The sequence below is a fragment of the Vipera berus genome (assembly GCF_964194415.1).
Source record: "Vipera berus genome assembly, chromosome: 3".
Classification (NCBI taxonomy): Eukaryota; Metazoa; Chordata; class Lepidosauria; order Squamata; family Viperidae; genus Vipera; species Vipera berus.
The window spans coordinates 117,462,309-117,489,641 of record NC_138204.1 but is presented as its reverse complement, the minus strand read 5'-3'; the positions used below and the strand labels follow the sequence as shown (position 1 = coordinate 117,489,641).

Here is a 27,333-nt window from a genome sequence, read left to right as displayed (position 1 = left end):
CAGCTACCCTACCCAATGTTATAACCTCTGCAAATTTGATAAGGATGCTTTCCGCTTTTGCATTCAAATTAAAATGTCCAGTCATGCCACCCAGCCAACATTTAGCAAGCTTGATAATCAGCATGTCAAGTAGTACTTCAAAATTTTTATTGAAGATGGTACTAAATATACAGCATTCCCATACTTACACATCTCTTCTCCAAATATTCAGTATGTTATTTTAGTGGTGTTGAAATCTGTTCTAGCTAAACTAAAACTGGGCACCAACACTTACCTATCTGAGAAGATAAAATAATTTTAAAAGATGTGAATATTAGCCTCCTGCTCATTAATAGCCTTGAGGTAATATGTAGCACACTTAAAACATACTCATTCTTTCAAAATGAGACGGTGCATAGTAAATCTAAAGGACCAGCAGCTGCATTCAGAAGACAGAAATAAATGCCAACAATGGGGTTTAGCAATTTCAAGCGATCCCAAAGTGTTCTTTCAGGTGTGGTGAACTTTGTCAACTTCTGCACTTATTCTTGCTTTTTGTGTTTTTATTGGTGGGATGAAAAGCACTTCACCAAGTTTCTTTGCTGCTTTATGAATCTTCTGCCCATCTTCCTCTTGTCGCTGCTTTAGCTGTGCCTTCAACCTTGCTTCTTCCTTTTTTAGAAAGCTGATCACATCAGTGACATTGATTCCTTCTCTAATGGCTTTGGTAGGTGCTGCTGTTCTAATAGTATTCTTTTTACTGTCCTTTAAACACTTTCTCTTATAAACTAGTCTATATGGATCATGCAGCTTGTTGCTTCTACAGGTACTATTATTATTGCACTTAAGATCGGAGAGTTTCAGCTCCACAATTTCTTGTACTTTTCTTACAGCCATGCAGAAATCCTCCTCTCCTTCTTTTTCTTGCCTTGTCCTGACCTATAAAAAAGGAAATCGTAATTAGATTGGTAAATGTAGACTGTACAACTGCAAGGATGGCATAGATACCATCATATCTACCTTAGCCCCCACAAATTCTGATTACTGGAAAAATGGTGCCATGTTTCCTCTTCTGTTCTGATTCTGTTTATACATAATAATTTTTTGCTATCTGAAATTTTCAGATATGCACAATTTGTGGCTGTTGCACATGGCATTCAGAAACAGGAGTCCCTCTGTGAGGAAAATGGGCGGTTTTAAACTTGATAAGTAAATAAAATTAAAAATAAAGATGTACAAAGCATACATTATGAAGTTATAATTTCCTATTATCATATTAGAGCAAAGGGAACATATTTTTGTTAGTAATATGCACTGATTGCCACTTCAGGGTTTAAAGCAAAAAATAAAATATGCAGAGTTGAATGTTTTTGAAGTCTGAATAAATTAACTTTTGTGTTCTGATTACTTGGCAGTTTTAAGCCATATTATTTCAGACACTGCTGTTTTTGGTTTAAAGAAGATGGAGGATGAGGTAGTGGTTTGCAGAGGAGACAACATGGTTGGAAGGGTGGGGGGGGAGAGAAGCTTACAGCTGAAAAATTGCTGCTGTCTGGTTAGTTACTACTGTTTTAAAAATTCATTGCCATAGGAAAGTTAACAATGTATGCTGAGATATATCGTGTGCTGTTCTTATTATGGAGGCAAAGGATGCCCACCGCACAACATGGAGGTATATTTATGTGTATAGCAGTATTAAATGCACAAATCTTGTATAGCTATTAAGATTACATAAATGAAAACGCAATGCTTATTTACTTGATTTATTAAAGTTGAGTCTATACTCTGCATCTCTAGTGTCCTGTGAGCTTCCAGGGTTCATTTTAAAACTTCAAGATTTAAAAGTTACTCAAATTATTTATTAAAGATATTTCTGCACCCCAAATGATACAAGTCTGGGTGACAGACAGAATTCCAAGAGCAATCTCCCAAATACAGTAATTTATAACAATAAGCAATTTGGAAGAAGTATACGATCTACAATCCATCTATGATCCATTTCAGTTAGCTTTCAGGCTGGGTCATAGCACTGAAATGGCTTTGGTCGCAGTGGTGGATGACCTTTGTTTGGCTCAGCTTCCTTTGATTTCATTGACTATGGTATTCTACTGTATCACCTTAGGACAACGGGAGTGACCTTTTTGCAGTGGTTCTCCTCTTTTCACCATGGTGTGTTCCAGTTGATGTTTGTTGGGGTGATAAGTCTAGTTGTGCCATGCATTTGTGAAGTGGTTGTTTTGTTTCTCCAATGCACAGATCTGCATGTCTCATTGCATTTTATTGCATATATCATATTGCTCAATTTGTTTCTGTGTGTTTTATACTTAGGGTGGAGAAACGTCTGCCTTAGTGTATTCTTGGGTTTAAAGTGTGCATGTATGTTGTGTTGGTTGGAAATCCTCCTGAGCTTTTCAGATATTCCTGCAACATATGGAATGACAACGTTGCTTCGTTTGTTGTTGTCTTCTTTGTCTGTTATGGAGGAGCTCCTGCTGGTGTTTTTTTTAAATTTGATGAAGGCCCAGTTAGGATAGCCACAAGTTCTGAGGGTTTCCTGGATGTGTTTTAGTTCTTTTTCTTTACGAGTAGGCAAACTTTCAGCCTGATTGTGTAGGATTCTGATCACTCCCATTTTGTGCTCCAGTGGGAGGTGAGAATCAAAATCTAAAAACTGATCTGTATGTATTTGTGTGTGTGTGTTTGTTTGGGGGAAGGTTCTGTAAACTTCAGTGTTAAGGCTTCTGTCTTCTTAAAGTGCACTGCACACTCCAGGAAAGCCAGACTGTTTTCCTTAACATCTTCCCCTGTGAGCTTAATATATCTGTCCACAGAGTTGATGTTTGGTGAAGGCTTTTTAAAAATGTTTTTGGTGAAACTATATTTTTCATCATTTCTTTGATTGCTAGTTGGTGTTCATGGATGCGTTCTGCTAATCTTCTGTTTGTCCTACATAGTAGCTGTTGCAGTTTTTACACTGTATGTTGTAAAGATAAAGTTAAAGGTTCCGCCGCACATGCGTGCTAGTCGTTTCCAACTCTAGGGGCCGGTGCTCATCTCCGTTTCAAAGCCGAAGAGCCAGCGTTTGTCCGAGGACGTCTCCGTGGTCATGTGGCCGGCATGACTAGACGCCAAAGGCGCACGGAACGCTGTTACCTTCCCACCGCAGTGGTCCCTATTTTTCTACTTGCATTTTTACGTGCTTTCGAACTGCTAGGTTGGCAGAAGCTGGGATGAGTAACAGGCGCTTACTCTGTTACGCGGCACTTGGGATTCGACCCGCCAAACTGCTGATCTTCTGATCGACAAGCTCAGTGTCCTAAGCCACTGAGCCACCGTGTCCCTCTGTATGTTGTAGACAAATACTATTTTTTACTTCCGGGGCTGCTGGGTCTTTTGGCTTACTTAGGACGTTTTGGAAGGCTTTAATTGTTTTTATATATTATGCTGATGGGATGTGGTTGTAATAGTCTGTTGGTGGTTTCTGAGGTATTTTTGATGTATGGCAGCGCTATCTTTTTTACATCTTGTGCTGATTGTGCTATATTGGGTCGAGTGGTCAGGCACTTTTTGATGAAGTTGCTTAGGTATCCATTTTGTTGGAAGATGTTGTAAATGTGATCTGTTTCCTTTTTTTTTTGATGTTCAGAGTTGCTGCAGTGTTTTGTGCTTGACCAAATAGTATTCTTACACAGCTTCTCTTGTGAGAGGTTGAGTTATTACTTTGGTAGCAAAACACTTGGCTGGTGTGAGTGGCTTTTCAGTAGACTGTGCTTCTAATCTGCCATCACAGGCTCTGGTAATAAGGATATCCAGGAATGGTAGCATATTGTTATGTTCTTCTTTCCTTGTGAATTGTATTCCTTTGTTGACGGTTTTGTTTGTGTTCTCTACTTGGTCCTTTTTTATTATGGTAAAGGTGTCATCTAAGTTCTAAGATGGCGGCGCCTGGAATGGCTGCGGCTGCATTGGCTCTTGAAGGTGAATAGTTTTGGGAGGGATAGTAAAGGCTATAGGCCACATGATCAGGAAGATTTTAATGTGTTTGAGCAACATGGTGGAACTAAGGTAACATACGACATACGACCGACAATCTTTGCTGCCATGGCGAGTTTCTAGTTGTTTTGGAACTGTTGGTGAGACCGTTAAAAGTCGTTGGCGCTGTTTGAATTTGTTCTACCAGCAGCAAGATCTGACTGCTGGCCAAGTGATGGATTCTACTGCAAATCAGGGCTGTTTCCAGAGGAGGCAGAGGAGGAGAGGACCTGGAGCTTATGGGGCGAAGGAACTGGATGAGGCTGTTGGCAGGCCCAGAGGAAGAGAGAGAGGCTTTTGGAGGAGTTGGTGGCGGCGGCAGCGTGCTCCAGGGGCGAAAAGAAGCAAGGCCTCTTTAAGGAAAGGGTGGAAGAGTCAGCATCAGAAAAAGGAAAGAAGGCGAGGTTGTCAGAATACAAGCTAACTATCCACATGGAGCCCCATTTCCATCTGTCCTGTTTGCCATCGTTCACTCCCTAGAGACTAAAATGGACAATGTAAAATTTGAGCGGGCCCCGAACAAGGAGTATATATCGGAGGTGGTGACCCTTTGAGAGCTGTATGCAACGAAATTTCATTTTGATGTATGCCGATTGGTGTACATTCAAAGTGACAATAAAGTTATCATCAAATCTAAATACCTAATGCATATTTTGGGTTGTTTGATTCCTGAAAGATCACATGTGAGTACCTTTATTTTGTTGATATGTTTGATTATCAAATTGAAGGTATGTGGTTAGGCAGAGGTTGATAAAATCCATGATTCTGGATATTTTAATCTTGGTGTATTTGGTTAGGTCAGGTGTGCTGTGCACCAATGTTGTCGTGGATTCTTTGGTTAATTCTGGATCTATGGATGTGAAACTGTGACATCAAATGAGACCATAATTTCAGCCTCCTGTATTGTCACACCCTTGATTCTTTGGAGGCACTACAATAGGGAGTTGATGGGAGTTGCTAACACCCCCAGTTGATGGAGTATTTGCTTCCCCCTGTGAGGTGCCCAAGCTTTCTTGTTAATTCTTTCTTTTTAATTCTTTCATTATATTATCGATGTGGTCCCTGGTAATGATAAAATTGTATGGAGAGATATGTCAGGCTTATGTTTTTTTGGGCACCCATAGAAGCATGGGAGAATGTGTCCACTGCTTCTCATACGCCCCTGTTCCTCTTTGTTAATTTAGCCTTTCTTGGTGAGATCACTGAGAGTTCTCTTGTTCCAACGGTCTAGTTTCTGCATTGGATTGGTGTTCACAAGGAGTAAATTTCTTTGTCTTCTAGTAATTCTTCACATTTTGGCTTGTCCATGATAACTGTGGTTCAGCCTTTGTCTGCTGGTATGGATGATGGTAACCTGGTCCTTTTTTAGATTTTGGAAGATTGATATGTCCTTTGCTGCAGCTAGTTTTGTTCTTGTTTTCTGGGGTATAATGGTTTATCTGATGTTTTCTTGGATCTCTGTGGGAAGTTCTGCGGTTTTAAATGCTCCTTCTAAGGTTCCAAAGAATTCTAGTTGATCAGTAGTATTTATGTTATTACTGAGGTCTTTTTATAGAATATTGTGTTCTGCGGTAGATAGCAGACAGTTGGACATGTTGACCATCCATTTGGGTTCTTGTGCCTCTTGATTCTGGGGTTTGTTTTGAGGAGTTTGGTTTGTAATGTGGTTTTCCTTTTTCTAGCATGTCTCTGGGAGGTAGCTGATAGTGGTTGCTAACCTTTCTATGTACTCTGGTGTGATGGCCTGTTCTAATTGCTCCTTGAGGGTTGCCATACTGTGCGGATATTTGTTTAGTCTAAGGTGTGCATCTGTGATCATGAGCCATATTGTTTTTGCCCACTTTCTAGGACTATTTTCTATCCAGGTGTGCAGTTTATTGAAGGTTTGTATTGGAGGTATCAAAATATTGGAGTTTTGTAAGTTCATTTTCAACACTCTATATTAATTTATACTATACATATATTGTATAAATTGTATTATGTCTGTGTGTACACACACATTTGATAATGCTGGTTAGTCACAATCTTAAATGTGTGCAAATGTATTCCTTCATTAGCAAAAACCATAGCTTAAACTTCCCACCCAGAAGGTTGAAAACAGATTAGCATCGAAAAAGAGGGAGTCTTAATCCCAACTGGATTTCTAACAGATCTCACCTTTCCATAGCAAGCCAGTTTCCGGAGGGTTCTATGCTCACGTAACTCCTGGCACAGACTCAGAAGATCTTTCTTACATTTGTCAAGTTCTTCAATAATTCTGCTGACACCATGGCATCCCAGGTCAGTACCTGGCAAAAGACAGCCCTTGTGACACACAGTCTGGTTCTGGGTATCTTCTGTTACCATATCTAAAACTGTCCCCTGTGAGGGAGGAGGGAAGTACCAAAGCTTTATTAATTTTTCATAACCATAATCTGCAAGAGAAATTCAATGTCTTATTTATCCTACAAAATATAAAGTATATCTAGTTCTATCTGAAGATTATACCAGACAATTAAAGGTAAATTACGGTATATGGATTTCTTAAATAGAACAGATTCAACTAGAAAATATTGGAAAATGAGCATTACTAGAACAAAGATGTCCCCAACAAGTAATATTACAATTAATCTTATTATATCATATCATATCATCATATCATATCATATCATATCATATCATATCATATCATATCATTATATTTCAATCACATCCAGAATTTGGGTTTCTTCTTGCAAAAAGTCTTTATTGTAGTTTTATAGCAGGCATGTCACGACATCATGTGATGCTGTGCAACGTATCAGAGACTTTTCGCCATTGCTGGCAATGGGGTGGGCGCAGCTTCTGGATGACGCGTCCGGCCTCTGGGCCGGCAGTGTGACACCCCTGTTTTATAGGCTCTCGAAATTAGAACAGGATTTTATCCATATGGATAGAATTTATGTAGTTAAGAATTTCATTCTGTGATTTATTATTTGTTTAAAGCTTACTCATGATTTTCAGGCTTTTAAAACAATATAATTATGATATGTCACACAACTGATATCATGAACAAGTAATCCAAACCTAAAGTATATAATATACGCTAATTATATTATGGGAAGTATTTGACATACATCTCTGTCTTAGTGTCTTCGGACAACTTTACTCTAAAACTTAAACCAAATATTTGATTAATTGTTGTCTGCAAGACTCACCAATTGCAATCAGGTACAGAACAGGAAGGCAAATCAGAACAAGGCAAACAAGAACCATCCTTAAAGCACATGCAAACACCCACTATTCCAACTGGAACGCCTGTTTATACACATTTATACACAAATCAAATACTAATTACCTAGGAAATTTCCTTCATTTTAGCAACAAAATTTAAGACCCTCAAAATCATTCTATATAATAGCAAATTACCAACTGCTTTTAACCTCGATGAGAGCTCTAACTCAAATATAGTATATTGACAAGAATTAGGCAATTGACAAATTCCTAACTGATAGCTACACTGATAATTTTGTTCAGTTTTGTAGAGGGAATTTTTATAAACTAATCTTGGCTGAAAGTATGTCACTTTTTATAGACCACATTATTGAGCTATACCATCCAATGCCAAAAAAGGGATTCCATAGGCTTCCACTTCAAAAATGCTTCTAGACGGGAGCAATCAGATTCCACAAAATGCAGCAACTGAAGAAATGAAGAAAAAAGTACATTTAATTATTGCAATATAACATAAAGTAATATGGTCTCTGTAAGATAATAGGCATGTGTAAGCTTTAGAGATCCCTGCTAAATGAGCAACATACCCCCAACTGATCTGTAGCCAAAGCAATTCTACGTGTATAATAAAACTACAGCATAAGAATTCTGAGCAAGAATTCTCCCCCCCACCCCATCCCTGCATGAAATAGCCATAGAAGAGTTGCAGCTTTGTACTTCTGAATTTCTGAATTTCCTTGGCTATGGTAAAAGCAAAAAAAAAAAGTCCCTCAGCCTACTTCTGTTATTTTATTTATTTATTTATTGATGGGATTTATATCCCGCCCTATCTCCTGAAGGACTCAGGGCGGCTCACAATAAAACATATAATAAGTGCATAAATCAAGATAAATGAAATTGAGAACATCAGTGCAATAAAAAATTAGAGAATTTAAAAATGAATTAAAAATACTAAATATAAATTAATTAAGATGCCTGTCAGTCTAGGTCAGCTTGGTGGAACAGGTGTGTTTTGAGGCCGCGGCGAAAGGATTGGAGGTTTTGGGCTATCCGAAGCTCAGGGGGGAGCTGATTCCATAGGGTTGGTGCTCCCACAGAGAAGGCCCTCCCCCTGGGGGTCGCCAGCCGACATTGCCTAGCTGACGGTACCCTGAGGAGGCCTTCTCTGTGTGAGCGTACTGGACGATGGGAATTTGTTCCCGGCAGCAGATGGTCCTGCAAGTATCCCGGACCTAAGCCATGTAGGGCTTTAAAGGTAAGTACCAGCACCTTAAATCTCATCCGGAGGGCAACTGGTAGCCAATGCAGCTCCCGCAGGAGGGGTGTAATATGGGAGTATCGGGAAGCTCCCATCACAACCCGCGCAGCTGCATTCTGCACCAGCTGAAGCCTCCGGGTGGTCTTTAAGGGCAGCCCCATGTAGAGAGCATTACAGTAATCAATACGGGAGGTAACGAGTGCGTGGGTGACTGTACGTAGGGCATCTCGGTCCAAAAAGGGGCGTAATTGGTATATAAGACGAATCTGGGCAAATGCCCCCCTAGCCACGGTTCCAATGTGATCTTCAAAACTGAGTCGTGAATCTAGGAGGACGCCCAGATTGCGTGCTTTATCAATGGGAGGTAACATCTCTCCTCCTATAGTCAGAGATGGAACCTCTTGGACTAAACGAGATGACGGTATGTACAGCCACTCAGTCTTGGCCGGGTTGAGTCGAAGCCTGTTTTCTCCCATCCAAATCTGTACCGCTTCCAGACAACGGGACATCACATCGAGGGCATCACTGGGTTGGTTCGGGGTGGAGATGAATAGCTGGGTATCATCAGCATATTGATGATATTTCACCCCGAAGCTACGGATGATCTCTCCCAGCGGCTTCATATAGATGTTGAACAGGAGGGGCGAGAGCACCGAACCCTGAGGCACTCCACAATTAAGAGGCCTAGGGCTTGACCTCTGCCCTCCTGCCAACACCGTCTGCGAACGGTCCGAGAGGTAGGAGGAGAACCAACGCAGAACGGTGCCTCCCACTCCCAGCCCCTCAAGACGACGCAGTAAGATACCATGGTCGATGGTATCAAAAGCCGCTGATAGATCTAATAGGACCAGGACAGAAGAATAACCTCTATCTCGGGCCCGCCAGAGATCATTCACCAGCGCGACCAATGCCGTCTCCGTGCTGTGCCCCGGTCTGAAACCCGATTGGTACGGATCTAGATATTCAGCTTCCTCCAGGTTCAAAGGGAGCTGTCGTGCCACCACGCTCTCAACGACCTTCGCAAGGAAGCGAAGGTTGGAGACAGGACGGAAGTTGTTTAAAACAGCTGGGTCCAGTGCCGGTTTCTTGAGGAGGGGCCTTACCACCGCCTCTTTCAAGGCAGCAGGGAAGTACCCTTCACTCAGTGAGGCATTGATAACTGCTAGGAGCCAGCCTCGTGTAACCTCCCGAGAAGCATAGACTAGCCAGGAGGGACACGGGTCCAACAAACATGTGGCGGCACTTAGTTTCCCCATGATCTTGTCCACTTCATCCGGAGTCACAGGATCGAACTCTTCCCAAATGTACTTGGCCAACTTCATCGTTTTCCTCTCGTTAGATACTGCCCAGTCAGAGTCCAGACCAGCCCGAATCTGAGCAATTTTGTCCACCAGATATTTACTAAATTCCTCAGCCCGTCCATGTAGGGGGTCCTCTCCCGTCTCTTGACTTAAAAGGGAGCGGACCACTCTAAATAGGGCGGCCGGGCGATTATCTGCGGACGCAATGAGGGTGGTGAAGTAGGCGTGCTTTGCCACCCTCATTGCCACAAGATAGGATCTAGAAAAGGATCTTAACTGTGTTCGGTCAGACTCGGACCGACTGGCTCTCCAAATGCTCTCTAGGCCCCTTCTCTGGCGCTTCATCTCCCGCAGGTCCTTGGAGAACCAAGGAGCGAGTCGGGACTTGCGCCGGGTCAGAGGCCGCAAAGGGACAACGCGGTCGAGCGCCTCCGAAGCAGCCTGTTGCCAGGCATTAACTAAGGACTCGACCGGGTTGTGGGAGAGGGAGGTGGGAATCGGTCCAAGCGCCATCTGGAATTTATCTGGGTCCATCAGGCGCCTGGGGCGGAACCACCTGGTCGGTTCCGCTTCCTGACATCGGGGGGTGACGTGACGGAGGCCCAACCGCAGGAGGTAGTGGTCTGTCCATGAAAGGGGTTGTGATGTTGGAGTAACCCCACCCATCCCATTTAGCCACTGCCCAGAGACAAAAATTAGATCCGGCATGTTTCCTCCCTCGTGAGTTGGGTCCTGAGTAATTTGAGTAAGGTCCATGGCCGTCATGGAGGCCATGAACTCTCGGGCCACTTCTGATTCACTGCCCAGGGAAGGTAGATTAAAATCTCCCAGTACCATAAGCTTTGGAAATTCGACCGCCAATCCTGAGATGGCGTCAGGTAGCTTGGGTAGAACCGTTGCTGTGCAGCTTGGAGAGAGGTATACCAGAAGTAGGCCCAACTGACCACCAGGACCCCACCTTAAGAGGAGGGATTCACATCCGTCTATCTGAGGGGCAGTGGCCTCCCGCGGATGGAGGGTCTCTCTGATAACGATCGCCACGCCACCTCCCCTACCCTGAGCTCGAGGTTGATGTAGCACACGGAAACCTGGGGGGGATAAATCAGTCAGAGGGACCCCTCCCTCTGGGCCCAGCCAGGTTTCCGTGATGCATGCCAGGTCTGCGCCTTCCTCCTCGATCAAGTCATGGATGAGGGGAGCTTTATTCACAACAGACCTGGCATTAAAATAGATCAGCCTGAGCTCAGGAGTCAGACCTCCCTCTTCCCCAGGGCAGCAAGCGGGAGCCAGAGGGTCAGAGCGCGCCACAGCAAGAAGATAGCGTGGGCGTGATCTCAGAATACGATATGACCCTCTGCTCCTCCATCTGCTGCCATTCCCAATTACTGTGGGGATCGGTATCCCTGTCCCATCCCCCTGGTTTACAAGACTCTCCATGGCCCTCATATTGCCGCGACCATTGGCCAACTTAGGCTGAGACAGGTCCGGTGGGATCTTCCCCTCGATTTGCTGGGCCTGACCCTCCCCCCTCCCTAACCCTTCAAAAAATTTTAAAAGAAAACCCAAGAGCCTCTTCTTGGCGCCATGCCACCTCTCGGGGTCCCAGGACCCGTCATTAAGGAAACGGCGGCGTAGGTCTGATGGCCATCTCTGAGAGAGTGGGGAAGCTCTCAGGGCAAGTAGCTCACTTCTGGTGTAAGCCATCAGAGGTGGAAATAGGAGTAAAGGACGAGCTGGTAGGAACAACTGCATATCAAGACCACAGAGCTGAAGTAGTGGCTCCTGAGAACATGGTCACCCTCTCACAGTGATCAGGATCTCAGGGGGTCACCATCCAGCTCCGGGTAGGTCGCAGGAGGAGAGAGAGTCCGGTGAATGCTAGCATAGTCTGTTGGTGGATAACTTCGTAGCTCCGGTGATGAGCGGTGGTAGTTCATCTATCTCCATGCCTAAGATGTCATCGCGACCGAGGGGCTGTAGTCAGTCTCCGGTGAAAAAATGAAGGAGGGATTATCTGGACTTAAAGTTATGATCCCGAGAGGATAACTGCTATCTCGGGGGCCTTTCGGCACATCCCACCTCCAAATAAAGCTTCAGGTGGTCCCTGGTGAATTCCGCCCTCCAGACCAGATATAGGAGGGTTTTAAATGGCGCTCTAGCCTACAGACGGTGGCTATCATCCCACAGATCTCTGTCGTGGGGGGGAGCGCGAAGATCTTATAGATGGGCAGATGGGGGGCAGTAGCCACCAATTCTGGAGCCTCGCCGTCCAGGCTACCTTTGTAGGCAGCCCCAGGTCGTTACAGCTCCTCCGCAGGTGGCTGCAGGGCCGGACCGTTTGTCTATCGAAGGGAGATCGATCAGGTCGTTGTATGTCCGTTGCAGGCTTCCGCATGCCGCGCATCCAAGCAGGCCGCTTAACAGCTGATTTGGAGGCCGCCGCAAGATCCCACTGGCAGCTGCCGGCTAGTATATGCTCTCTGCCGGTCTGAACGAGCCAGAAAAGGCTGGAAACTGCGCGTTGCAGCCCACCCATCACCGGCCGCTTTACAGGCTGCCGCGGGGTGCCGCCGGTTACTCGCATCCAAGCTGGCCGCTTAACAGCTGATTTGGGGACCGCCGCAAGATCCCATCGGCAGCTGCCGGCTGGTATATGCTCTTTGCTGGTTTGAGCGAGCCAGAAAAGGCTGCAAACTGCACGTTGCAGCCCGACCATCCTCGGCCGCTTTACAGGTTGCCGTAGGGTGCCGCCGGTTGCTTTCGGCCGTTGTAATTCGACCGTCAGCCTGATCGAGCCGTTCCGCTTGGCCCCTTCGAGTCCGGGAGCCTTGCCTCCTTGCCGCTTCGCCATCCCTTTCCAATACCGCCCCGTTGTTACTACTGGCGCTCATTACGGGCTCCACCAAAGCCTCGGAGGGTCCTGTCGCCCATCCGGGCTAGGGAACAGCAGCCCCTTGCAGGGTTCCATGCCAAACTCGCATCCTTTGATCTCCGCGATCAGCTGCGATCATATCACAATACGAGGTAAACTATTCAAGGACTCAGAAAGAGATACAAGTCATATATACCTATAAGTGCAATGAGGATTTAGACTCAAAGGATGTTTGAGGATTGATTTTAGCTACTATATGTTCAAACCCCAGTTTTCTTTAAGTTAGCGTTTTCTTGAGAACTAACCACCATCTTTTTTTTAAAGCCAATTCCCATTCATGTATCTTAATAAACTCTAAATTGTACAGTAGGTACCTGGTTCAACAGAGTAACTGCAAGGGGGATCTAAGAGCCGTAGTAGACAATCATTCAAATATGAGCCATTAGTGTGCTACAGCTGCCGAAAAGGCCAAGAAGGCAGAGGGATACTATCGAGATCATATTAAGTGCTAGTACAGTTTTATATTGCACTGGCAAGACCACACTAGGAATACTGCATCCAGTTTTGATCATCACAATACAAAAAAGATGTTGAAGACTCTAGAAAGAGTGCAACAAAAAGCAACAAAGATGATTAAGGGGATAAAATATATGATGAACGGTTGGTTGCAAGAGTTGGGCGTGTCTAGTCTAATGAAGAGAAGGACTAGGGGTGACTTGATAGCAGTCTTCCAATATTTGAGGCGCTGCCACAGAGAGCACCTAAGGGCAGGACAAGAAAGAATGGTTGGAAACTTATCAAAGAGAGAGCCAACCTGGAACTAAGAAGAAATTTCCTGACAGGGAAAGCAATTAATCAGTTGAATGGCTTGTCTTCAGAAATTGTGGGTGCTTCATCACTGGAGGTTTTTAAGAAGAGATTGGACAGCCATTTGTCCAGAATTATATTGGGTCTTCTGCTTGAGCAGAGGGTGGGGCTAGAAGACCATGAAGGTCCCTGCCAATTCTGTTATCCTTTTACTGAATATTAAGCTATTATTTCTGGTGTCAATTGGTCTCTGTTGTGATTGGCGTGTAACTTGATAACCAGTGCTTTTTTTGTAAAAGGAAAAGGTGCCGGAACCCACACATGTCATACAACCCGCCTTGCCTACCCTACAAGGTTCCACCCAAAAAAGGTGCCGGAACTCCGTTCTGAAGGTTCTATGAGGAAAAAAGCCCTGCTGATAATGCACTTCAGACGGTGCACACCTCTCCAGACTGACTACTAGATCCTTGCTAAAGAATATGTATTTCAATTAGCAGAAAGGTGAAAGCAGCTTCTTTCTTCTGAACTTGTTTGTATATCGCCGGTTGAGGAAAAAGAAAGAAGACAACTTTCAACTATTAGCTGAAGACATAATTTCTACATCATCCTGGGTTATCCCAGTTAGATGTGCTAAACCCAATGGTGAGAATTTTACATCTGTAACCAACCCCAATCCTAAGGTATTTGAAAGATTTCTTGGAATAGTTAAAATAATATTTAATGAATAAGTAAATATAGCATTATAGAGAATTCTGTTTATGTTACATAAATTATTGGTAGTTATTCTAGTAACCAAGTTCAGGGAAAGTCACAGATGCATCTTTTATAAAAACATAGATGCGGCTGGGAAACAGTTGCATATCTAAGGGTACCTAATGTATTTGGGGATGAATCTCAACTAAGAACCTGTGATTCACAGCAATATAGGGAGTCCTCACTTAATGACCCTAATTGGGGCTGGAATTTCCATCACTAAGCAACGTGGTTGTTAGGTGAAATATCAGACAATACATTTAATGGTTTTGATTTATTAGAGGAGATACTGTATTATTAATTGAATGGTTTAATATGGTAAAAAATAGATAACTTTTAGAAAACAGAACAAGACTATATTCCAAAAGATGTGTATTTAGAACATTAGATTTTGTTATAAAAAGGGAAAAAGGAAGAAATGAGATAAGATTGGTTACCTAAAGCTTGGAAATTATAAATACCAAATGTTAATTTGAATATTGATGGGAAATTAAAGCTTGGGAAAAAAGCAATAACATGACATTGATTGTATATAAGGACTGAATGCAAACACAATTAAGATATGTATAAGCTAAAAATTATTGATAAATGTAACAAAGACGTTTTTACTTAGTTAATAGTAATAAGAACTGTATTAGCCTAATATGAGATAGTAGATATTAAGGGAAAAAGAGAGGAAATATCTGATGTTGTAACTTGAGATTTATACCAAAGACTTATGTATGCTATTGAACTATTGATTAACCCAGTCACCACGTTGCTTTTTAAATACTTAACTGTAAAATTAGAAAATTAATGAAATATTATATAAAAAAGAACATTAATGGTAATTTTAAAAGTTTTATTTTAGCAATGTAAGCATACTACATCCATTCAGTCTTTCAAATTCTAAGCAATGAAGCCTTCTCCTTGAAGGAGGGGAAGAAGATTTACTTTGCAAACTAGTTAAAACCTCAAGATGCTCAGGCAGCTGTTTTGTAGGCAGCTGTTTTATAACAAGCACTGAAGGAGACTAACCAAGATCCTTTGGTGCCATACTCTGAAGTTATTTATTCTAGCTAGAATGTAGCTGAAGCTTGGAAATTCTGCAGAAAGCAGGTTTCTCTGAATTACTAACATACCATCATGCTATAGAATGAGGATTACCTGCTTGTATCTTTCTGGCTGTCTTCCAACATCTACTTCTGTGACTGAGAAATGGCCAATAACAGGGTCAGTATGAGAACCTATTGTGTAGGCATGTACCTGGGAGAAAAACATATGGTTAGAGATAGGATATGAGATATATCTAAAACTACACATGTAAATGTATTGTCTACAAAAGCAATAATGTGTAATACATTGTTGCTTGTAAAGACAATATACTTAAATATGTAGTTTTAGGTATTAGATTACAGGTAGTCCTCGAATTAACAACCACAATTGGAACTCAAATTCTAGTCATGAGTCATGGCATCACATGATTGGACTAGATTTTATATGTTTTTATGATGATTCTTAAGTGACTCGCTGCAGTCATTAAGCAAACCACATGGTCGTATGAACCCAGTTTATGCAAAGGGCATTTTTGCTTGAAAATCTTCATAAAGAAACCAAATCCCAACGCTATTAGGTGAGACAACTTCCTGCAGACTTCCCACAACCAAATCAGTGGAGAAGTTGGCAGGAAGTTACAGGTAAGCAGCATAGCAGGCAAGAAAATGGTTGCTGCCTGTGGGGGTTGGATAGGGATTTCCTGCCAGAGTAGGGGGTTGGACTAGATGACCTCCAAGGTTCCTTCCAACTTTATTATTATAGAATTAGGGTTTCATAGAGCTACAGTACAGGAAATAAAACTAGCATACTTCAGTAGGCCAGCCAGCTATTATGCTGCCTGTAGATAAAAACTCAAAAACAATGTATTCTAATTCTGAGTAAAAAAGCAGTAAGAGCATCACTGGGAAAAAGTTTACTACACAAACCAAAAAGTTGCTTTTCATGTTTTGTCCATATATCTTTGCTTGGAAGGTTTAATTGCTTACTGTCTGAATCCATCTCTTTAGTGTGTGTGTGTGGGGGGGAACTTACTGCTAAGCTTGTAAGCTGCCCTGAGTCTTCGGAGAAGGGCGGGATATAAATGGAATTAAAAAAAAAACTTTTGCTGGTTCAGTCTTTTCCCTTCTGAGCGTTTTGCCATACTCCTGGGGGGAGGGGAGAAGCTTAGGGAATTGTTTTGCATCTTTTTCCTTTCGCTTAGCTGCTATAATGTATCCTCTCCGCTTCCTCTATCTGCTTGCTCTTTGAACTGATTCCCTCTTGATGTCAACCTGAGGTGAGAAAGGAAGGTGCTTCCGGCCATTTGGCTTACCGCTCACTGCGGAAGAGAAGGTACGAAGACCCAACAACATTTTCACAGCCTTGGAAACTGAATCTTATCAGCCCCGTTCCCATAGCAGACTTAACACCTGGGGACTGGGCTGTTTGAACTGACTGGAAGAACTATTGGGGTGGGGGTTGCTTTTTGCTCTTTTAACTTATTGATTTGAGCGGGAAACCCTCAGACCCTGCCTTCTATGCCTGTTGTCAACTTCTCCTAATAAAAGTTCCTTTTGGGATGAAACCGTTCCAAGAGTTCTGCTTTCTTGGGAAGAGGTAAGCCGAAGTGGTCGATGGGCGTCGGGAAAAAGGCAGACTGGGAGAAGAAAGCTAGGAAGCTAACCCTCAAATGTGGCAGCCACCAACCAGGCTAGAAACTGGAGATGGAGAGATCGCTCCGTCTCAGCAAGGAAAAGGACGAAAGACCAGTCCGCTCCAGCCGGTTCTTAAAGCAAGCCATTGACATGCTGAGAGTTGCCTTCAACTTCCTGAAAGAAGAGAAGACTGACCCGTGTCGTGGCATCGCAAACCCAGGTTCAACTGAGGAAGCAGGTGGTGTGGGAATCGAGGTAGCAAACCCAAGTCCTTCCATCAGCACTTCGGAAAGTGCAGCCGCCACCACAGCAATAGCCACTACCAGCTGAGCTGTACCAGCTGACGGAGACAGACACCAACCCAGAAGAAGGAGGGGTCACAGAGCCAGTCAGTGTTTTGTCTCAGCCTACGTGGGTCCTTGTTATGCTCACAAGGAGAAAGCCCTCTTCCAAGAAACAGGCAGGAACTGCAAGAAAAAACCAGCCCCTTTTATTCTCACAGACCTGAGTCAATGTCCAAGGCAAACAAACACAGTCCACAGAAACTCAATCCTCAACATGAACGGTTGCCTTCAGCACCTCCCACACCTTCCCTTTTATAATTCAGCCAAGGCATGGCTTTCTAATGCCTTCTACTTTGCCTTTGAAGCCACCCCATTGCATTCCTCTGGTGGGCAGTTTGGGAAAAGGAAGTTTATGCCGTCCGGTTGGCTCTCCTGACCTGGCGACACTTCTTGGAAGGGAATAAAATGCCATTCCAGGTACAGATTGACCACAAAAACCTAAAGCCCTGAAAATGCCCAGAAAACTGTCTCCCAAGCAAGTGAAATGGTCCCAAAATTTCCATCAGTTTAATTTCACCATAAAAGATTTACCAGGGGGGAGGGGGAAATTCCTGGCAGACGCACTGTCATGATTACCACAATACAACAGCACCAAGACAGAGATAACAGATCCACTCATGCCATCAAAGCAGCTAGCAGCACCAGTCATCACTCAAGTGCATGCTAAGACCCCAAAGACTCTAGTAAGCCAAGCTGGAATGAAATTCAGGAAAGCCCTAGAAAAAGATGAATGTTTTTTAAGCCACAAGAACTTATGCACAATGAATGATGGACTGCCATGGGTGGGAGGAAAGCTCTACATTCCAAAAAGCCAGAGACTGACCTTCACGTAGCTTTGCCATGACTCCAAATCTGCCGGGCATTTTGGGTTTGTGACACAATCTTAAAATCTATTTTGTTTTCCAGAGCAGGATAATGCCACAAAATATAAACTACTGCAACCTAAGTCCTACTTACCTTGTGCAGGAGCTTGCAGTGCTCTTCCTGGTCAGAGTGGTAACTCCGCCACTGGAGTTTCAGGCGGCCATTCAACCACTGAAGATATTGAACATCTTTTTGGCCTTTAACGTGAGGTTTTGAAACAAGGCTTTTCCCATCTTGCAGACATTTTAGAAGAGGATTGCACTAAGATGGAAAATAATAATAAAATCTCTGAAAATGATTTTTGCTGTTTTTCAGTGTTTAAGGTTTATTGAGTTTAGAGAGTATTTCTGTTGTTTAGTATTCATTGTTGCCTAGAAATTTTAGCAGAATTTCTAAAGATGCTATTGACAGAGAAATGTCTCATTACTCAAGAGTCTAAGGCAGGGGCCTTCAAACTTGGCTCTTTTATGACTTGTGGACTTCAACTCCCAGAATTCCTCAGCCAGGTATGCTGGCTGAGGAATTCTGGGAGTTGAAGTCCACAAGTCATAAAAGAGCCAAGTTCAAAGACCCCTGGTCTAAGGAAAATGTATACCTCTAGCAATAGTAATACATGTAGTGCTTTCTTTTTAGAAGAGTTATTCGCTTTCTTGATTGTATTCTATCTCTGTATCATAACTTGAAAGGAAGTTCTCATAAACAGAAATTTTCACTTTCCTGCTCTGTGTTATCAAATTCAAGGAGCAATGTACAGATGTTTTCATAAAAAGGCATCAGTTTCTCAAAAATATATATATTAAAAATGTCAAATTCAAGAAATATCAAGTATGTTAAAATAAATGAAGCTTCCCAGAAGTGAAAAACAATTAGCTTCATCAGACTATTTAATATAGTCCTGAATATTTTATGAAAGATACACGCAAAAAAGATTAATATATGGAATGTCACTGGGAGTCCAAACAGATTCATTCTCCAAAATGGCTGAAGGACACCAGGCTTAGCTGCTCCTGACCTATTCAAATATTCTAGTCTTTGAAAATGTGCCAATGTGATCATCATCTGCCATCCCTTTATCAACAGTGCCAATTTTGTATTCTATCCAATGCAGTGGAATATTGGAAAGAAATTATGTAAAGTGATTTGGGACTGTGTCCATCAGCAGGTTAACCTCTCTAACACTGAACAGAACCAAATGTTGTATGGTGGGAAAAAATCCTCTAATTCATCGTCCAAAGAGGAAATTGGGTAGTGAGTCCAAACATTGCTGATGCTTCCTTCTAAGTCCCTCTTGTCTCCTTCTAGGCTTTATACCTGACAGCCTTAGTGTTATGTAGGCACTATGCAGACCAGATTTTTGCTCTTAAAAGAGATCTGTAAAAAATGCATGAATGTGAGAGGTTTATGGCATACTTTTTGATTCAAAGAAAGTACGTTTAAGTGAGCAGTCTTAAATCATAGAATGTTTGGGGTGGAAGCCACAATTAGTTGCTGAATGTAGTAACAGCAGCGTATAATAGATCTAAACCATACATAAGAATCAATGAAAAGGTTAGCAAATGTTTCATATTAGCAAGAGTAAGAAGGATGTAAGATGGCGCATTGGGGTATTTTAATATATACCTTTTCATTTATTTTATATATTTATTTTTAAATAAATAAGTCTGAATTATTGAGGCTATTTAAACAAGTAAAACTATGGAAGGAGGTTCGGCTGAAATATGGCATTATAACATTATTTTGAAATGTATAAAGATAACAAACATTCATTTTCTTTAGGGTTCAAAAGAGCTTCCATTTTGGGCAAATGTTTGTTAGTAGATTCTCAGATTAGATTGTTACTAACTCTCTTTACAATACTTTTAACATAAAACCAATACGAAATGGAAGAAGTATCTTTACAAAAACATCCTGTTGTGTTGAATTGCCACCTATTGGCAAATAAGTAGCACACTTACAGGATTAATTTATGGGACAAGGTGTGAATTTCAAACAATAACATCATTTTGCAAAGTTAACTAAGATATATATCAGTCTTATAAGAAATCAGGACAAATATTAAGTTTGCATGGATAAACTAGTGTAAGTAATTACGTGTAAGTGGCCATTAATCCTGGATATCAAATCATAGTAAATATGCTATGATAGCTCAACTCCGAAGTCCAGTTTTTGAAATCAAAACTGAGTAGTCCTATGATACAAAGGTGTCCAGTTTTGGTCTCACTCAATATTTTACATATATTTCATAGCTGTTAAATCCCAAGATCAAGCCTTATTGCTTGGCCAGCTCAAAAAATAAAAAGTAATCCTTTAATTATGCAGAAATGTACTTGATATCACCAACTGAGATCTAATATTCAAGGCTTCTTTTTGGGGGAGGGGGAGGGAGAGGGACAGGAATGAAGGGAATTTTGTAAGTAGAAAATCACTTTATTATTTTATTAAATATAGTATATAAATATGCACAATTCTGTTAATAAAATTGTTTGTCTACTGAAAACAATTATTCGCTGATTGCACCTATTTTGAAAATAAGGAATATCCATTTTTTCTGGGAAAGCGGGAAGGCAAAAAGATAATGTTGAAAATAGAAAAAGCTATCAACCCTGAATAAAACAGGCAAACTCCCTATCTTAATGGAGATACAACCATTCATTTTTGCAGCCATGATTATACTGTGGATTTATACTAAGTTTGCAGTCAACTATAAATATTTCCACAGTATTGTTACCAAATCAATATTCCCCATTTTATATAAGCAGGTTTGTTTTTTGTTTCCTATATAACAATTATATTTGTCCACACTAAATTTCATTCTGCTATTTTCAGCAGATTTCTCTACTGTATCTAAATCGGTTTGAATTTCAATTGTCTTGTACAGTTAGCCACCCAGTCTTGTATTTTCTGCAAATTCATAAAAATTCTCTTTAAAATTTATAAACATAATAATCTTTATAGAGAGCAAAAATCGTATCTTGTGACAATCCACTCAGTGTCTCCCCTCCTCATATGATATGAAACCATTGATTACTACTCTTTTGAGTACAATTTTTGAAACATGTCAAACATGGTCATCTACATGGATGGCATGACAATTAAGCCAAGATGGGTAGAAAATTAATACTTAAGTTGTTTATCAGAATGTCATGAGATACTTTGTTTGCTGAAATGAAGATATATAACTGCATTCCTACAAAAAATGCTATATTTTATCAAAGTGTAAGAAAAATAAAACAAGCAAAAAAAAATTCTACACTATATCCTCAGTGTCTGGACTATTTCTACATAGTCAACAACAGACTTGAAGAACCCAAAGGCCCCCCCAAAAAGGGATGTCTGCACTTTAGATGTCTTTCAGCAAGGAAGCTAAATATTTTAAATTAGCGTAAACCCAGAACAACTTTTCTAATTTAGCTCTAGGTAAAATGGTATACATTCATTTTTTTAAGCCATCTGTCTCTTAAACAATTTCCACAAAACATGCTGGGAACATGTACATCTGGTTGGAATACATTAAAAATAACCTGCCTCTATTGCCACTCTCATTAAACAAAATCAAATGACCCATTCTCTATCTCATTATTTGGCTGCTGATGAAAATTATTCTTGAACCCCTTAAACTCACCATGCATACTGTTGCTTCATCCCAAAGTTTAAATCTATTTAGTATCAATAACTTTTCCATTAGAGCTATTCTGCAAAGGAACCAAGAAAATGCCAATAGCAGTTCTCTGCTCGCTTCTGAACCATCAGCAGGAAGCTGATAAAATTGTAGTCTTCTATATCCATAGCTCAAGGCTGCACATTTGACAAATCTGATTTGGGTGCCTAAAGAGGAGATAAGGTAAATGTTATAAATAACAATTCAAATAACCCCAAATTTCATCAAAAAGCATGCCAAATGTTAAAGAAAGTAGAACCAAAATCTGGGAGGCAAGGGGATCAAATCTCTCACCTCAGGAGTAATTTATACCATAGTACCTTTTCAACCTTTTCACAGATTGCACTACTTTTAGGACATGACCACCAGTGTTTAGCTATGTGTCAAAAACTTGATGACTAAAAAAAAGGGGGGGGGAATTTTGGGCTTTACTGCTTAGATTCATTTGTTGTTATAGAAATGGCTAGTTTATAATATTATGGAAAAATAAAAAGTTGAGGTTCAATGTTAATGCTTCCTTCTACTGCAACAGAGGAAGTCAGAAGTTAATGCCTTTTCTTTTCTTTTTCCCTTCTCCCCCTCACTTTTCCCTTTTTCTCTCAGCCTTCACTCGCAAAGCCCCCCCTCTCTCACACCCTTTGCTAGCAGAAGCCTCTGGCTCCTTCTCTCACTCACCTACTCACACTTTGCTCACAAAAGCCTCTCACTCACTCAATCTGCTCGCAAAAGCCCCCCCCCACACGCTTTGCTTGCAAAAGCCTCTCACTCGCTTTTTCATTCACTCTGCTCACAAAAGCCTCTCACTCTCTCAGCTCGCAAAAGCCTCCCTCTCTCTCACTCACTTTGCTTACAAAAGCCTCTCTCTCTCTCTCTCTCTCTAACTCACTCACACTTTGCTCAAAAGCCTCACTTGCTCTCTCACTCATTCACTCTGCTCACAAAAGCCCCTTGCTCTGTCTTTCACTCACTCACTTTGCTTGCAAAAGCCTCTTGTTCTCTCACTCACGCTTACAAAAGTCTCTTGCTCACTCACTCTGGTCACAAAAGCCTCTTGCTTTCTCTCACTCACTCACTCGCTTGCTCACAGTGCTGCTTTAGCTCATTCCCTCCCCCGCTACACTTGGCTAGAGGTCACCTACCACTTGCCAGGTGCTAAAGTACCACCGGTGGTATGCATACCACTGGTTGAAAAGCCCTGTAGTAGCCTGTCAGTACCATCTCCGCTCCCCATTAATAACTTAGTGCTTAAATAGAAAAGAAAGTGATCTCCCATTATCCCTGAATTCACTGAATCATTAAACAGAGGCTTTGTAGAATTATAAATTATATATATTATATATATAATTACTGTTGATTCTTCTTCTACATTTAACTGGAAGCTTTTTATAACTGGCCTATTCTTCTATAGGAAATCATTTCATAGCCTTAAAAGCTGTTATCATAAATTTTACAGTAATTATTTATTGAGGAAAGGCTAGGGAGTATTACGTATGCCTCCTAATTTGGACAGCATCATTCCTGGAATGAGATAGTAGCATACAGCTAATCCATGCAGATAGTAGCATAGCACACTGGCAGCAGGGCTCTCTGCCTAAGCAGCTTTGCACTTATCTAGAACAGAGAACCAAATAAATTATCTATTTCAGTTTTTGCCGTCTTAGATGCTAAGACCACTTGGGTAATCTTGAGCTAATCACTTGCACTTACCCCTAAAAAGGCAATGGCAAACTGCTTCTGAAAACATTGCCAAAAAACATGCATGAACCAGTTGCCAGAAGTCAAAACTGACTTGAAAGCATTCATAAACAAACAAATAAATGTATCTACATCAATATGTTATATAGAGTTCACTATATAAAAACTATAGCAACACTGGAATCAAAGTAATGTTCATGAACTAATAAAGCTGTAAACACAGTAATTTAATACTTTAGTATGAATATGTAATTATCAGGTGCTTTGTGAGATTTTATGAGGAAACTGCCTGGAACAATCCAATCTGGATTTCATAGAATTGCAAAGTCACTCAGTTCTCAATGCATGTTTGCTAGGCATTAGAGTAGGATATATCCTTGGTAAGAGCTTACTTCTGAGTGTGAGAGAGTAAGGTAATGGTGAGGCAATTAAAACAATCATCTTCATATTATTCCTTGGTGAAGCATTTCTCAAAGCCCCAGTGCTCACCAGCACTGAGTAAAGAAACTATCTCTAGAGGCTAGATTAATTATCAATATGGTTGCACCTGAGCAAAAATCTGATTTTTTGAAGCAGGTTGGATAACAGATGGAGCACTTGTGGCTTACTATGTGTATGACCGAAAGCACACCAAAATACATTGCTACATTTTGGCAATGAGAGCAGCAAAAAACCATTTACTTTGCAGAGCCTGCTGCTTTATCAATTATTGTCAGTAATTACCTAATTGGCATTTGGATTGAAGCAAGTGGCAAGTTACATTGCTCCAACATTCAGAGAGGATCATCTGACACTACCATAATTTCAGTGCTGTAAGGTACACAATAAATGTACATGTTGTAATTTTTCATTTCTGTTAAAGGAATAGGCATATAGAGGCACTTAGCTAAGATACTTTTAGGAAAGGAGATATAATAAGCTGAAAGAATAGAGAGGAATTATATACACTGACTTAAAGGATACTTTTAGAATAGTGCACACTATTGTAGAATAGCATATAGCTTATGAATAACATATTATTCATTTTATATAAGGCTTATTCTTTATGAATACTGCTTAGTTAGTATTTTAAAGTATAACTATGAACCAAAGTGCAGCCATGTTTAACCGAAGCATGAACTCTGTTACACACATAGCTTCTAGATGCAAAGCAGGCATTCTTATAAACAAGGGAAGACATAAATCTTTTATAATTGCAGTTATCCAGTTTGGGTAACAGTTCACCTTGTAGATAAAACTACACCCTCAGTTAGCAGGATGTTACAAATCATGCCATAGAAAAGGGAGTGAAGATAAGACAGGAACAAAAGGTTTTTTTAATCTAATAATTGGAGGGTTTGGTAATTGTAATGATTGCTAGGTGGTCGGAAAGCATGTGACTGGGTGGGCCTATCAACTGGGGTCACTTTGGAAGGATGTGGCATGATGCACGGGACAGGGTATAAAAACCTATTGAAAAATTGATTCAAGTGTGGACTCTGGGATTTGCCATTACCAAGAGTTCCACTGCTTTTACAAAAGCTTTAATAAAACTTGTTTTGTTTTCCAACACCCTTGGGGTTGAATGTTTATTCCTCACAGTGCCAAGCAGAGATTTTCAATGACTTTTTAATGTATGAAAAGATGTTATACTTTTACCATTTTTATTCATATTTTTATAGCTGCCCAAAGCTTTTATCATTTTATAATTCATGTACCACCTTTCATACTGAGGCTGTTAATACAATTCATAAATAACATACTTTTGTTATTTTCATTCTCCCCCACCCTCCAAAACTAAACATGTTCCCACATTCACAGTAATTTGCTACCTATATCAGCAGACTTTATCTGTCCTTCACCATGGATTTGATTCAGGAGATGATATAGTAGTTTCCAGAAAGTTAAACTCTGTTAAAAATAGAGAACACTGAATTGTTTAATTCATAAGATATCACCAATTAGTTTTTTTAAAAAAAGGTATTTAACATTTAAGTACTTTTTATGGCTGCCCAATTGATTGCCATTGAAAGTGCAGATTATCCAATTGAATATTAAATAGAATAAGGTTAGGTTAATGGGAGAATCGTTAAAAGTAATGATTTTGTAAAATATTGTAACTAAATTCTGATATATTTTTCTTATTTCAATGTATCAACAAATGTGGATTTAATATCTATATAATAGGGAGACACGTGCATTCTGGGGTATGGATATAATTGAATATAATTGTGATTATAATTTTTAAACCTCATTAGCTGTTTATAGTGATGGAATGTATTTTGTATTTTATCACGATTTTGCATTTGTTTTATCCTTTTTTGGTGCTCTCTATTCACCTAAGCCAGGGGTAGGCAACCTCGGCTCTTTTATGACTCATGGACTTCAACTCCCAGAATTCCTGAGCCAGCTGGCTCAGGAATTCTGGGAGTTGAAGTCCATGAGTCATAAAAGAGCCGAGGTTGCCTACCCCTGACCTAAGCGTTACCAAATTTCTCTTAAAAAGATTAGCAGCAGCTGACAAAAAAAAATTAGTAGACTGGAGCTTCGTTTTAAAAACTTGAGCCCCTCAGCAAGCATGGTTATAACATCTCCGTCGAATACGTAAAAAGCAACTCTGCAGTCGGAGACTCAGAAAGAAGAAAGTGAGACTGTTTCCCAGGATACATTTCCCCTGAACCGAAGAAAGCCCTTTTCACACGTCACCTTTCTCGTTTTCGGCTGAAAAGCTGGGTTGCGCAAACCAGACGCTTATCCTAGTCCAGGGGTCGGCAACCTTGGCTCTTTTATGACTCGCGGACTTCAACTCCCAGAATTCCTGAGCCAGCTATGCTGGCTCAGGAATTCTGGGAGTTGAAGTCCGCGAGTCATAAAAGAGCCAAGGTTGCCTACCCCTGTCCTAGTCCATCCGACCAACCCCGCCTCCCTTCGGCGAGAGGGCCACTAATCAAAGGCAGTAACGTCCTTCAGTCTCAGCCGCTTTAAGAAGTCTGGACTGCAACTCCCAGAATTCCCCAGACCTCACATCTTAAAAAGTAGCTGTGGTTGAGAAATCGCCTGACACCGTTGAGGTCTAGTCTCGTTTTTTAAAGCTGCCTAGTATGTCTCGCACAAACACTGTCGGTCAACGTAAATTCGTGCTCAGTGCCTGAACGCACCACCCAGTTAGGATGAGAGCGACCAGGGGCATGTACAGAATGGCTTCCCCTTTCCCCTACCCACCACCTGAGGTTGATCGAACTTGGCTTGCCGGAAAGTCTCTGGAGAAACGTGCGAGCCAGGCAGGCTCAGGCTCAGCGCTGCAATAGCTGCCGGTAGGTAAGCCGATGCCGGTCGTTGGCAATCCATTCTCTTTACCGGCTTATTCCCGCGCCTCTCTCTCAAAAGCGGCACGAAGTTACGGGGCTTGACAGGAAGTAAGCGTCAAGTACGCATGCGCAGCAGTGAATCTGAAGCTCAGTCGCTTCCCTATGCCCTTATCGCTCCCTCTTTACCATAGAGGAAAAAAAGAGAGAAGTAAGCGTAGCCTTTCCTAGATTTCCTAGTAAATTCTGAGATTCGATCTTTTAAAAAAGTGGCCTGTGATCTCTTTTGGGAATTATTGAAGAGTCGTACGTTAAAGAAAAGTTGTGACTGCTTAGCAGACATCGAACGGGCACTCACCCCGAAACGTAACAAGAAGAGCACTTTCTTTTTCTACCTCAAATTTTATTTCGAATATTTTAATCATTTAGATTTGCAACATTCAAAAATTGGATCACGTTGAAAACAACCTGTTAGCTGCATATTGCAAATGATATTTTTTTGGACACCACGGCAAGGACGAGGATTTTTGAGGAATCTGTATATTCGAATTTCCTTCAGTTGTTTTGTCTAGATCAGGTGGGCAACCTAGCCTCTTTATGACTTGCGGACTTCAACTCCCAGAAT

General features: G+C 41.3%; 1 protein-coding gene across 1 annotated transcript; it reads right to left on the bottom strand.

Moving 5' to 3' along the window:
* Positions 1-137: 137 nt before the first annotated feature.
* On the bottom strand, positions 138-26,799 carry TEDC1 (tubulin epsilon and delta complex 1). Its single transcript, XM_081324785.1, has 8 exons — positions 26,626-26,799; positions 25,236-25,314; positions 21,694-21,896; positions 18,165-18,332; positions 15,341-15,439; positions 7,585-7,671; positions 6,169-6,372; positions 138-918 (listed from the first exon to the last, which is right to left on the bottom strand). The coding sequence occupies exons 1-8, from the start codon at positions 26,749-26,751 to the stop codon at positions 490-492; spliced, it is 1,395 nt and encodes a 464-aa protein (XP_081180911.1). The 5' UTR covers positions 26,752-26,799; the 3' UTR covers positions 138-489.
* Between the last annotated feature and the right edge of the window lie 534 nt (positions 26,800-27,333).

Bases quoted from the DNA above. Each gene is read 5' to 3' on its own strand.
- TEDC1 (XM_081324785.1), bottom strand. From the start codon at position 26,751: ATGGATTGCCAACGACCGGCATCGGCTTACCTACCGGCAGCTATTGCA. The intron at 7,672-15,340 runs GTAATCCTCATT...TCATTTCTTCAG, and splicing joins AGCCAGAAAGATACAAGCAG to TTGCTGCATTTTGTGGAATC. The intron at 6,373-7,584 runs GTATAGCTCAAT...CCTCCCTCACAG, and splicing joins CCCTTTTTTGGCATTGGATG to GGGACAGTTTTAGATATGGT.